General features: G+C 38.9%; 1 protein-coding gene across 1 annotated transcript in view; it reads right to left on the bottom strand.

The window, feature by feature from the left end:
* The window catches only part of PTPRR (protein tyrosine phosphatase receptor type R), a 244,827-nt gene extending 231,485 nt beyond the window's left edge, over window positions 1-13,342 (bottom strand). Inside the window, exon 1 of the mRNA XM_040491425.1 lies at window positions 13,009-13,342. Coding sequence (XP_040347359.1) covers window positions 13,009-13,066 — 58 coding nt within the window. The 5' untranslated portion in view covers window positions 13,067-13,342. The remainder of the gene's footprint in view (window positions 1-13,008) is intronic.
* Window positions 13,343-14,147: the final 805 nt, after the last annotated feature.

Raw genomic sequence — 14,147 nt, 5'->3', positions numbered from 1 at the left:
TGCTCTTTCTCCTGGTCAGTCCATCTCCTGCATACTGGATTCATCCTCTTGTTTCTCACATGGGACTTTCAGTCTACCAGCTGTCAGCACAGACACCGATGTGAGGCTTAGACCCACAAACTGTGAGATCATGACCTGAGATGAATTTGGACATTAAACCAACGGAGCCACCCAGGCACCCCTGTTCCATACTTTTCTGTTTCCTTTTATGACTCTAATACTGGATCTCACTTTAGGCTTACTCTTAACCAACAGATAATGGCAAAGGTGATGGGATATTACTTTCTTGATTAGGTAAAAAAGATATCACTTCTGTGTTGCTAGGAGACTCTCTCCTGCTGACTTTGATGAAGCAAGTTGCCATGCTGGGATGTTAAGGGATCTGGTGGCAGAAAATGAGCAAGTTATCTTCTGATGGTTTCTATTTTCTCTGTGTAGAAGTGAGGCCATCTCATAAGCGAGAGGACAAAGGAGGAAAGATAGTTACGTTTCAGAAAAATGGAGAAAGATTGAAACAGTTCTTGAGATAAAGTTGATCTGAGATCTGAGATGTGTAGTAGGATTCCTCATCTTCACTGAGAATTCAGTGGTAACTGTCTCAGGCCCCTAAGGGATAGAGTGTCTCACAGAATGTTTAGCAAATAGCTTTTCAAAGATACTCATCTGCATTTAAAATATAAGTAGTTAGATCACTGAAACAGCATTTATGTGCAAATAGCCAGTTTTGATGGTCATAAAATTCCATGATTTAAATTTCACTTTGGATATGACCTTGGTAATCTCTGAAGAGATCTTTAACAAAGAGCAATGGATAGGGGCGCCTGGGTGGCTCAGTTGGTTGAGTGTCTGACTTCGGCTCAGGCCATGATCTCACAGCTTGTGAGTTCGAGCCCTGCGTTGGGCTCTGTACTGACAGCTCAGGGCCTGGACCCTGCTTCGGATTCTGTGTCTCCCTCTGTCTCTGCTCCTCCCCCCACTTGTGCTCTATCTCTCTCAAAAATAAACATTAAACAATTTTTTTTAAAAGAACAATGGATAAAATGACAATGTTATGTTAGAGTATGTTATGATCCATTATTTCAGATTCAGGGTTGGTAACTCTTAGATGCACCAGGTAGAATGGCCTTGCATGCACCATCTCAGAATAAATCCTCAAGCAGCAAGGGTCAATCAGTAACCTGTGAAAGGAACAAAAGGATGAAGCAGCATTCTCTCAGAGACCCGAAAAAGTGAACAATCAAAAAAGGGAAACTTGGTTCTCTGATCATTTTGTGAAAGGATAACCATTGTTTTTAAAGCACTGCCAGCACTTTCCTTTCTAGAAAGTAGATATAAATGGATAGCATCAGGGAAGTCCCTTGGGAATTTCTACAGGAGAAAAGATGAGGCTCTCATCTGATTTGTAAACGCCTCTCAGGAAAATGTTAAAAATACACAGGAGTACCAATGAAAGTCTATATAGAAGATGCCTACTAATGATAGCCAGAAAGGAAAGAAACATACTTCTTAAAAAAGCAATGGACCAGGAGGTAAGGGACCTAGATTCTAGTTGCAACACCCCTACCTCCATCTATATAAGCCTGAACAAGTCTCCTCACAGCTGAGCCTCAGTTTTCTCTTCAGAGAATGAAAATGCTTCTGGTATATCTATGACTAGATTAGAATGCACTGTACTTCAGTAAAAGAGAAGCCCCAACTCAATTGGATCTTGCATGATTCTGACTTTTTTCTCAAGAGATAAGTTTTTCCATATGTACAATAAAGAAGTACACTTACTTTCCATAAGGAAAATAAAAAAGGTTACACCTAAAGCTTTACAGTTATACTCACTTTTCTAATTTTTTTCTGATGTAATGAATTATATTACTGTTATGTTTTTGCTTCATCTAAGATAGCTAAGATTGCTGTTAGCCTCCAGTTCCCCTTAATGAAATTTGCTTTCCTCCATATATCCTCTTGGGACATCTTCAAAACCCTCCCTTAAAGAATGCAACTTATGTATATACAAGGTACGGATAGTGATCCTTTATAATGTATTACTTTGTATCCTCTGAAATTTGTGATTTTTTTACATTTATTTTAAATTTAAGACAATAAATGTCCAGACTATAGTCAAGTTTCAGTTTATGTTTTCCCATGATTTTGATTTTTTCCAGAAAGAACAAAATTATATGCATATCACCAACATTCATGTATCAGACTCAAAAGACTGTTTTTCACTTAGTTCAAGTTTTTTTTCCCCACCAGTCAGTGTGTCATACACCGTTGCCACTGTTCTTTTCCAAATGTCTGATGTATACTATGACTGACAACTACTTCTCTCTGGGTCTAATCAATTAGATCAATAGACCAAGTACAATAAAAGAGCCTCTGGGAACTTATAGGAGCAGTGATTTCCAGAAACGATATCCTTGGATGTAAGGAGGCTAACATTTAAACTATTCTCTCAGCTGTTCTGCAATTCTATTGGTAATGGTTAACCCAAGATGTCACTACAGTACTAATCTCCAGTTACAAGGACCACCATAATAACCCTGACTCTTCCTGATGAACACTGCAGTGCCCCCCAGATGTGACAGCTGATGTCTTTTAGGATAACCTCCCAGCTCTAACATATGATCACTCCTACCAGTGTTTTCATGGAAAGTTACACCAGTGTTTTGAAAGAGTACATATGGCCCTGTTTATCTATAAAGTCAGTTTTATAAAATTCAGTTTGCGTGTCTTAGTTACATTCTAACAACATACATGTATGTATGTATTTATATGTACAACATTTATTTGGTTTTGTAGCCTGACAGCAGACAACAAATTTGACCAAAAACAAAACAAAAAAAAGGTTCATCTTCAAATGAGCAATTATGTGATAAAAAGTAAAAAAATAAAAATAACAAAATGAGAGTTTCTACAAGATAACTATGGAATTTATAAAAATTATAAACCATTATGGCCCCTGTTAAACAAAAGGCTTGGATGAGCTTGTCACTGAAGGAACTTCTTTCTAGGAATGGTTTTCCTAAAATCTGGTCTAAGCACAGGTATCTATGATGTGAAAACATAATCCCACGAGGAAGTGCTATGTCATTCTCTAAAAGACTATTTAAATGTTTCACATGTTTGACCAGTGATGTGTCTAGTATATCTATATATTTTTTTAAATACCAAAGTAATTAGTCTATCTCATAGAGCTGGCTCTATTCTTCTCTATGTAGGAGAGAACCTGAATCCTAATGATTTTAATTAAGGCATCTTGTAAACTTTTTCTGTATGTTCTTTGATATAAACACTCCTTCATATTTCTTGAAATATTCCATTAGAAGATGTAGTTCCTGCTCCTACTTCCAACCCACTGTAACTACTTACTTCTTCCTCTTTATCTTATCCACCCAAAGTTGAGCTGCACAATAACCAACTCTATTTGGGAGTCGCAGGACTGACTGTCATTTCAGGAAAAATCCACTGTGTGCTATGTGCCGGTGGCAAAATTACAATGAACGAGTTTCATGTTTCTTGATTTCTGCCCAGCTTTAATAGAGTTATTTTTCATCTGATAAATGCATGTTAGAGTGCAGCATAATACAGTTAGGACAGTGCCCTTTGGGACAATGTGACTAGACATAAGTCACAAGGAAGGAATGGGGTTAAGACCACTGGCCTCAGACTCTGCTGGAGAAAGTGAGATTTATGTCAGTTCAGACAAATGCAGTCAGAAGCCCCCACCGCCCCAGCCCCCATTCCTGAAGAACTGAGCTGAAGGATATTTGCAGGAGAGGTCGACAAGAGTGAATGCTACTATCTCTTAAATCCTACACAGCCATTAAGAGAACTTCATCAAGATATGCTTTCTGGGGAAATTCAGAAGTACAGAAAAATGATCATGTGGCTGGAAGACTGAGAAATACTACTCTCTGAAGAAATCATAGGAATTGAGTTCCACATGTACTTACTGAGTAATGAAGCAGTGCATTTGTAAAATCTAACTTTTATACTTCAGTTATTGTTATGCAAACAGCTAAAATATTACTTACAAATAGTTACAGAGATTATAAATTATTTCCATCATTTTTATAGTAGAGTCCTCCAGATGATTTGAAAGGTGGGATCCAATAGCAAGACAAAGAAGAAAATACGTGTCTGTTTTAAGGATAATTCTCGCAGTAGATTAAGAATTATATTAAAACATAGCAAAATGAACATTAGAACAAACAAAATGAACATTAGAAAATTAAAATATTGCCATAGTAATGATATTACAGAGATGTAAATGTCTGGATATAGGGGCAGGAGGAGGGTGAAGAACAAGGTCCAGTGGCCACTTGAAGAGACCCCTGCCTGGTCCCCCCTGCCTACAGTTAGATAGAGATTTGGAGACACTTGGTAGGCCCTTAAGTCAACACTTCCATTCCATTCTTAGTCCCTTCCTCCATCATTTGAAATTAATATCACTGGTCTAAGGCACTGCTCTGTCATAATTCTTTGAAAAATAAACCTCTACTAGGGGAGGACCACGCAATTAACAACTATTCTTACCTGGAGTAGAAAGTGCTCCAAGATACCAGTTAATCATTTGTCACCCGACCTCTCCTACCCCTAATCAAATAATACTTGGCACTTAAATGGCACTTACTAAGTGTAGTTAGCATACAATATCCTATTTAATACACAACTGTACAGTTGTATAATATATAACCTCCATTTTAAAAAGAGGAAATTGAGACTTAGAAAGATCAAGTAACTTGCCCTAAGTTACAGAGCTAGAAAGTGATCGTGTGTGGATTTGAACCCGATCACAATATCATGCTCTTAACTACTATGGTATTCTGTTAAAGGTTATCTAAAAATATGGCATTTTCCCCTTTATTTTAATTTTCTCTTTACTTCTCTCTTTAAGCTATTTTATTTTCTTCCAGGGAGAATAAAAATACTGTCTTGAATCAACAAGGCAAAGCAAGTAAGTTGCATATAATTTAAAACCACACCACATGTTAGTGGATTGATGGGCTTTAAAGCTAACTCACCATATTATGTACAGCATTCTTTGTATGGAGCATCTTTCCCAGTAACCCAGTGATTGGAGTTGGCTCTGTTCAGTTATGCATAGTGCTTGAATTCCCCTCCAGGGTCCATCAGGAGTTGGGGCGTTACTATAGTGAAAGAAGAGCAGTAGAGTCTTGCTCTGTACATGTTGCTGTACAGGCTGGTGAGACACTCTTATTCTGTGTTCATTTTGTGCTCTTTTCCAAGGATCAGTAGTTAAGGGCTGCCTTAATCCATTGTGCACATTTAAATGAGCACGTGGACATTGCTTCAGGCCTGAACTAGGAATAAAATGATTCATGTCCTCACTGAACTTGGCATTTGCTTCGGTATAATTAAACATATTGATCTACGTTTAATACAGATACAGATACATTGCTGCATCATGTAAACAATTAGTTTTGCTTTGTTTTTGGTCCATGCGGCTGCAATTTTAATGGACACGAACATCTTAATAAATTGAAATCAAATGAGATTTGATTATGAGGACAGTCTTGATAGCCATTACGAGTAAAAAATTATTTAAATGGAAAGTGCTAATAACGTTCATAATATAAATTTGCTAATTGTCACTCTGTGGCAAATATCATTGCAATAGCAGACACTTTACAGAGATGTTATCTGGGGAAAAAACATTAGGAAATTTGATCTTAAAATAATAATTTACCATGAAATATTTTTTTCAAAGCTATTAAAATCCTTTATGCTGGGAAATATCAATGTTACTCTAAATGTGTCAGCATTTGTAAGTGCTTTGAAAATGAAGAATGCATTCATGGGCCAAGTAGGATCTTTCAAAATCCCCTTTTAAAGGGAAAAAATGGCTTTCTCTACCTTTTAAATTTGACTTTGTAAACAGTTTTTAAAAGATTCAGCAATAAACTTACCATAAAATATGACAGCCATATTATCATTAGTACTAATGGAAATACATGGGTTTTGATGTGTGAGCCATCATTTTATAAAAAGTGACTTTTTACAATTCATAAACTAGTCTCCATTCTTCAGATATAAGCATGTCTCCCTTTAGGTGTAGCATTTTTCAATATGAAAAAAAATGTATGGTATCCAAAAATTTTATGGTTCCATAAACACTTTAGCTACACATTAAAAGAGAGAAACAAAATGTACACAGCCATTCAAATACTCCTAAATTTTCTGTGATGGTTTGTTTTTTGTTTGAGAGAGCAGCGGAAGATTGGATTATTTGGGGTCTTGATATATTGAACCCACTAACTCACACTTCCGCTTGATTTTGAATGTGTTAAGTGACTCATATTTGTTATTGCACGATAGATGATAACCAATCAGTAATCAAAATTAGGAGTTCTGGATCTATTCCTTAGTTCATAACTCTCACGCTATGTGTCTTATCTAATTCCTTGATCTATTTAAAATAAAGACATTCATCTCATTCCCATCCTGAAGTAGTATAAGAAACTCATTTAGGAATGTCTAACTAAGAGGAGTGCAACACACAACTCCACTACAACTATCATCATGCCCAGGGTGCACAAACTTATCCTACAAACTATGTTTAAATGAAAGCTTTTCTGTCCCATTTCATTTCTTTGTAACTAATCAATGTAAATTGGATTGAGGGAACAATAGTAAAATCAATTCTACTCTTCACAGTTATGAAGATAAGATGTAATCTCTTTAATTTAATTTATTATAATATATTTTGCCTAATACATCCTGAATGCGTTTATTCATTCATTGGACATTCATTGATGGCATACTAGGCAACAAGTTCTAGGAAATGGTATAGAAGCTACAATTCCATTATTATCCTCAAAAAGCTTCAATATACAGGCTAAGTACAATAACAGAAGAATATAGAGGGCCCCAAAGGAAAACCCAGGAAAGTTACTTGAACGATGTGGGATATCAAAGGAAGGATTCTCAAAGTAGGCAATGCCTGACGAAGATTTGAAATGGGAGGAAGAGTCGTCTAGAAAAAGAAGCAGAGATGGGTAGTTAAGATAAATGGACCAATATGTGAAAAGTATGAGAGGCATGGCAAACCAAAAGAAATTTGGTCTTAGTGTGATAATAATGTGCAAAGATGGCTGCCATGACAGGAAATAAGAATGGAATTAGCCAAGACCTGAGGGTGGAAGACTTTGCCCTGCTAATGAATTTGGGTTTTATTTTAAGAGAAAAGAAAATAGCTGTATTAAAGAATTGTACAAGGGGAGAACATGATCAGATATGCTTTTTTTTTTCAAGTTTTACCTCTGACATTATTATGAGGGATGGATGTGATAAGAGGATTGTATTGTAAGATACTATATGAGAAATAAGGACCTACCCCAAGGCAGTGATGTGAACATGGAGAGTGGAGAAGACTTGGTGACCCTTCAGATGAACACAGTAAAGGAGGGAGGGCACAGGATGAGTTATTAATTTCCGGCTTGGGTGATCGTGGGGGATCTTGGTGTTATTCACAATGATAGGAAATACAGAAATAAGAGCAATTGTGATGGGAAGCACTGAATGCTAATAGATAAATATAAGGTGTTTGTGGGATATCCCATGACTCCTAGGCAATTATAACTACATGACTGAGATTCAGGAGAAATATATGAAATTAAAATATGGATTTAGGAATCTTTGATATGTAGATTTGAATATAATCATCCAGGGATATTGTACAGAGAGGGAAATAAAAGTAGACACATAAATTCTAGAAAGTGCTAACCATTAAATACTACTCAGAGGAGGACCTAAAAGTAGAAACTGAGGAATGGCTTGAGAGATAAGAGGGAAGCTAGAAAGTAGTGGCTATCCAATGGAAATCAGTGAGGAGAATTCTCAAATTCAGAAAGAGACAAAATTAGATAAATGATGTAAATATTCATTGGTAAGAAGAAGATAACTTAATTATGTTCAACATATCATAAATGGGACAATAAGATGAGGATTGGAGTTGGTAGAGAAACAGATGAGAAACAAAAAAGATAATGATAAATGTGGATAATGCATTCCAGAATTTTTATAAGGCACTAGTCAGGGTATGATCTCCAATAAAACACACAATCTTCAAGGTGTTAGGAGTGTGTGATGTTCAGTATACATATATATATGCTTCTGATGTGCCAAAGAAGTAGACAGGTTTGTCCAAGTGCTTTAAATCTTGTTTATAAATTAGCTATATGAATCCTTTTGTATCACAATAGCCATTCCCACATGTATGTACAAGGCATTTCACTAAGAAGTGAAAATATAGCGGAACCAGCAAGGTATTTGAGCTGTATAGCATCTGGTAATCAATTTGAAGGAGTTGATCTGCAGTTCTGGTCTCTTGCAAGCCCATCCATATTGTTCTTAAGTTCACAATGCTGGAAAAGTCTGTTTGAGATAGTATGTCCCCTGGGCATGTGAGGTCCTAGGGAGAAACCTGAGTGTTGGATAAATGAGCTCTGTTGAAGTCCATTCTAGAAGTGGCTAAGTTGACTAAGTGTGTCTTGCATGGGTGCCAAGAGGCAGTTAAATGCAAAAGAGAGAGACCAAAAATATCACTGTGTTGTTTCTATTTATTCAATATAATTTAAGTCTTTAGTAGCTTTTATGCCAGGCACCGCCCCCAGGTGCTAGGCTGGGCAGGAACTGCAATAAATACAGCAGTAAACAAAACAGACAAATACCTTTGTCTTTAAGGAGCTTACATTTCAAAGGGGAAAGGAGGAATCACAGTAAACAAAACAAATAAGTTAAATATATGATATGGAAACTGGTGAAAAACCTCTGGGGAAAAAAGTAAAGCAGGAAAGGGTATTGAAGTTTTTTGGGGGGAGAAGATGAAATAAATATTAAATAGGATAGTTAGTGAGGGCCTTCCTGAGAAAGTAACATTTGAGTAGAAGGCTAAAATGAAGGGATTAAGCCAGAGATGGAAAGAGTGTTTCGTGCAAAGAGTGTTTTGCACTCGTGGAGTGTTTCAGGCAAAGAAAAATGCAAAACAAATGAGGTGGGCAAGTGCCTGGCATCTTCTTGGCATAGCAAGGAGACCAATGTGGCTGAAGACAGACAAAAAAGAGGACAGTAGTGAGAGATGATATCAAGGAGATAATGGGAGAAGAGAATATGGTAGAACCTGGGCCATTGTAAGGGTTGTGTTGAGCGATTTTAAACAGGAAAAACAAATTCTGGAGTTCACTGAGAAAAGACATCTTAAAATCTTAAAGAATAATGTATTATTTTCCTATCAATCTACCCTTTCTTTTGAAGGTGGTGCCTCTGCAAATGATTTCCCTGATCCTCCTGGCCTCACCATAGGAATCCTTCTTTCTCAAAGACTAGAGAAATTGACTGTGCATTTCTCTGAGAGTGAAGCTGTATCTTCAGAAGATACATCGAAGGCAGTCTTCGGTGCTGTCCGGAATGCTCAACAGTAAGAACAACGTGAACGTTTGAAAGAACCTTTTCCAGAGCTTAGAGAGAGAGAGAGAAATGCATTGAAATTACGTTCTGTTTTGTTGTTGTTGTTGTTTGTTGTTGTTGTTGTGGTTTTTAGCAAAACATTCACTAGAAACAATAACGCTTTCACATGACAATTTTTAACAGCCTAAGACCTTCACTCCTTTGTAAGTAAAACACTACTCAATAAATATCATCTCCTGAAACAGAACATAGGTTTTTGGGCAAAGAAAGAGAAAAGCCAAGGAAAAAATAAGCTTTCTGTAAATCTTGGGGTACCATCCATATTATTGGGGCACACTTTCTTGGATATTCTTGAAGTAGTCTTTTCAACTGGAGTTTATGTATCACATTGGTTCATAGAAGGAGTAAAGAATGAGTACATCTAGGTAAAAAGGATTTGACTAACTCAATGGTGGCCTTAACTCAATGGTGGCCACTAACTCAATGGTGGCCTTTCCTACTGTATGATTTCATACAATATACAGTCAAAGGTCTGAACACATGCGTTTTCATCTTGACTATGCTGTTCACTGGCATAACTGTTAAATAGTTACATTTACTATTTAAAGTAAATACTGTCTACCATTTACTGGATCTTAGTTTTCTTACCCGAATAGTAAGCAGTTGGATAGACAATAACTACAACTTTCCTTGTTAGGGAGATCTAGGAAAATGAGCTGCCATAGAAAGAGTTGAAACTGAGTTATTTAACAAGCTCTATGCTCAGTAATTTATTAGAATTATTTTACCTAAAGATGTTAATTACACAGTATTGTACCTCTCATCATCGTTTTGTTCCCACGGACACTACAAAGAGACCACAGTACTTTTCCCTATTAAGCCAGTTAAAACTCAGGGTTGGTCAGAATTTATTTATTTATTTATTTATTTATTTATTTATTTATTTATTTATTATTTTCTTGCTTGCTTATTATTTTGCATAGTGTCTTAGGTAATCATGACCAAATAATTGGAGATGGCACTGAAGTTGAAAACAGTTGGCTACCATCATTAGGGGAATGATTATCTAGAAGGCAACAGTTCCTTGTTGCCTGAGTAGAGCACTCACATCCTGTCAGCCAATTCCTCCCATCCCTAAACGGCTCTAATATGTTATCAGTTCCACCAGCATGAAGTAGCTGTTGGCACCCAGGGCATAACCAAAATGGACCAATTAGCTTTTCAGTAAAGAGTGCGAAAAAAGAGAATTCTTTTCCCTCCTTTATAAGCCTCACTTCTATCCTGAGAGGAAAGCGTTCTGTAAAAGAAACAAACTCACTCAACAAGTAATCAATGACTTCTTGCTCTTTGTCTCCCACCCATTCGCTTTCTTATTACTCAAATCTACAGGAGCTAGATCAAAAAATATGTGTTTCAGTTCCAATGAAAGTCCTAATAATGTTATTAGATAACTGTGATGAATTTTAATCTGATGACAGCTTGTGACCCACAAATTGCTGTTTAAAATTAAAATGCATTCAAAATGAAACTGGCAAGACAGCTACACTATTAAACTTGCAATCTGCTGTGAAAAAACACCTATCAAAAGCACTATATTAAATATGAATACAATTAATTTCTATATAGCATCTTGCAATTGAAATATGAAAATGATAGGCCAACAATGCATTGCCTTATCAATTTCAAATTGGTTGAATTTTTTTTTTCAACTTAAGAAGTCAAAGTAGAGGTGGACAGGCTTGTCTCTGGTAATACACCCTTTGGCAGAGCTCCAGGTATAATCTAGGGCTACAGACTTCTAGGTTTCCCCTTTGATCAACAAAATCCTCTACTTTCCTCATCCCAAATGTTCACCTACAATAAATTTAGAAATGTTTTCCACCTGCCTAGACTGAAGTTTATTTATAACTTTGAAGCTATAATTGCTCAAGATACATTAAGTGTAATCTTTAGAATTTCTTATATATTAGTTTTCAAGAATGACTACACTGACATTTTTGATAGATCAGCTAAGTCATTCTTAAACTTGGTAAGAACTGAGGCTTTTTCTTTAAAAAATTTTTTTTGGCAATGGATGTTTGTATCAGTGCTATCATTAAACATAATAATGTAAATAAAACTCAACCCAATGTGCATATTTTCATCCCAAATTTCAACATTAAACAACTGTACGTAGTAATAAAATGATGCAGTACAGCTGTTTGCAAATAACTTAATGACCAAGTCAAAGCTATTTGCTAGTTTTTAAAAGGTGCCAAAGAACTATTGAAATTTTCACAATAAAGCATCATAATTATAGCAATTAACATGTGTACTTAACTACAGCCTTAATATTCTCATGTATTACTTGTTGAAGAGGTTCACAATACATTAAAAAAGCGCAAGCTAGAAATGAGGAAGTACCATATTTTACTTGCATTATTGCACACATAAGAAAGGAACTCACCCACTCTTTTTAAAAGATACCACAAGAATTGTGATTTTGCAGCCATTATTTTTATTCATTATCCCTGGGATATAATACATGCTCAATAAATGTTAGGCGAAGGAATGAATGAGTATGTGTGATTGGGTGACAAGAGAACTCGGGGAAAATATCTAGTCTTTGGTTGCTACAGGACTACTGCATGGACAACTGCTGTCGCAGTAGGGTGCCCAAAAATCTCTCTGCCATATTCTATTTTGGTACATGTGTGTGTAAAAATGATAAAGGATTCAGTCCAGCAAGTCCTTGCATTACACAGAGACTGCATGTATCCAAAAAGCAGGATCTGTAGTGGCATTGCATATAAAATTCCCCAGGTACCCTCTAAGGTTTGCTCCCATATGAAATCTAATATTGGTTCTGATGTCAAATATGTTTATATTTGGGCGCAGTCTCACTGTCACTCTTGGCCGGTCCTCCCCAAATCTGTCCCAGGGACAGTGCCTACCCTGGCGTTGTCAGCCTTGAAACTGTGATTGGGTTTTTGTTTGGTGCCCTCGGACGCTGACCATGATGCTGAAAGAGAAGAGGGGGCCCTATTTTAAACCTTTCCTTCTTCTTATTGGCTTAGAAAATTCGAGTGACAAGAGCAGGGGCCAAAGGAGCCTGGAGCGGCATCATTAACGTGAACCATGTATTTCGATCTTTTGGGCGGAGATGTGGTCCTTCAGGTTACAGCCAATGCATCCCTGCGAGCTCTCGCTAAGCCCAGGGACCTTAGGATGTAGCCGCTGCAGTAGAAAAGGTTACATTCAGCAGGATGTCTTGTCTGTCTCCTGAAAAATTGGCAGTCAAGTGCATAGCCTTGAGACAGGATTAGGGAGGGAGTCTAGATGGAGGGGAAGCAAACCTGTGTTCATATTCAAAATGTTCACTACGATTCGTACCAGGTAAGGAAAAATCGAGAGCTGATTTTAGCTTAAATTTTCCGCCTCAGTCTTCCAACAGGTGCACAACTCCCTCACCCCTTGCCTGTCCGTACTGTCCTGCTTTGCCTTTCTACAGCTTTCTCGGCGAGGCAAGCTTTTCCTAGAGTCCTCAAGCATGTGCATTTTCCCATCTCATACACAGCTCCAGCTCTACGCCCCGCCACCCCTTACCTGCAGCGTGAAGATTAAGAAGCAGGCACAGCGCAGGGAGGCAGACTGCTGTCCGCATAGTGCTTGCATTGAGCGGTGGAGGGGGAACTCCGCCACGACCCCACTTCAGGCAAAGTGTTATTAGAAAGAGCCACCGCCAAGGGTCCTCTGGTCTCCGGGTTTCATTCTCAGGTCCTGGCTGGGCTCGCAGAGGTCTGTGGCGCCGACAGAAGCCAGCACCAGCTTCGCCTCCCGAAGAGAGGGCGAGAGGGAGGATGAGTAGGAGGCGGCTAGGAGGGGGGCGGAGCAGGGCAGGGGCGAGGCGCTCGGCGGCGGCTGCTGCTCGGCCTTCTGGAAGCCCGCAGCCGCCGCGGAGAAGGCGGGGTGGACTCCCGCGCCAGCCCCGGAGCCCTCCGCGCGGGGCCAGCGCAGAGCCAGCAGCAGCCAGACGCGCCGCGCCAACTGAGCATGCCCAGCGCTGGCCCTCGCGCCGCACGGAGTTTCAAAGTGGATTCCACTTCTCCGGGTCTTCGCGGCGGCTGCGAGGGGGGCTGGCTGCTCCGAGGGGGGCTGGCTCCTCCGAGGGGGGCGTCTAGCGGCGGTTCTTAGTGAGAGCCCGTCTAAGACCCGGGGCTGGGTGGGGAGGGATAAATCTGGGCCTGACCAGAGGAACCACAGGACCTTAAGACCCACCCTAGTCCCTCCTCTGCACGTGGACAGGGCTCGCTGCTGGCCCAAGGGTGCCCAGGGCTGCCCATACGAATAGAGAATTCGGTGGTATCTTACCCTTGCTGAGTTTGCGAGCACCGTGGGCTGCCTGGGGAAGCATTCCCAAAGCACCTGCTGGGGACCGTGCCTTGCGGTGACTCCTTTCTGACAGCTTTCCTCTTTTCCTTTCCCTTTCCCCTTTCTCCAGCTCGATCCCTGTGTTTAAACTTTCTGTCGACTCAAGCCCAAAGTCTGTCCATGACCATAGTGAGAGAAAGAAGTGAGGTCATACTTTTAGACTAGTAGGATGTAATGTGTAATAGAGGTAATTATCTCTGGTCTTCATTTTCCTTTCTAAGGTGAAAGGTAATAGAATCAGCTCTGTAACTGGACTCCTCTGGTCCTGCTCGTGTCTCTAGGTAGCCTACAACAGTCTGCGCAATAGAGGTGAC

The sequence above is a fragment of the Herpailurus yagouaroundi genome, unplaced genomic scaffold, assembly GCF_014898765.1.
Source record: "Herpailurus yagouaroundi ecotype Mexico unplaced genomic scaffold, PumYag 182, whole genome shotgun sequence".
In the NCBI taxonomy this organism is placed as follows: Eukaryota; Metazoa; Chordata; class Mammalia; order Carnivora; family Felidae; genus Herpailurus; species Herpailurus yagouaroundi.
Note: the sequence above shows the minus strand (reverse complement) of the source record. Positions and strands in the feature narration are given on the sequence as shown.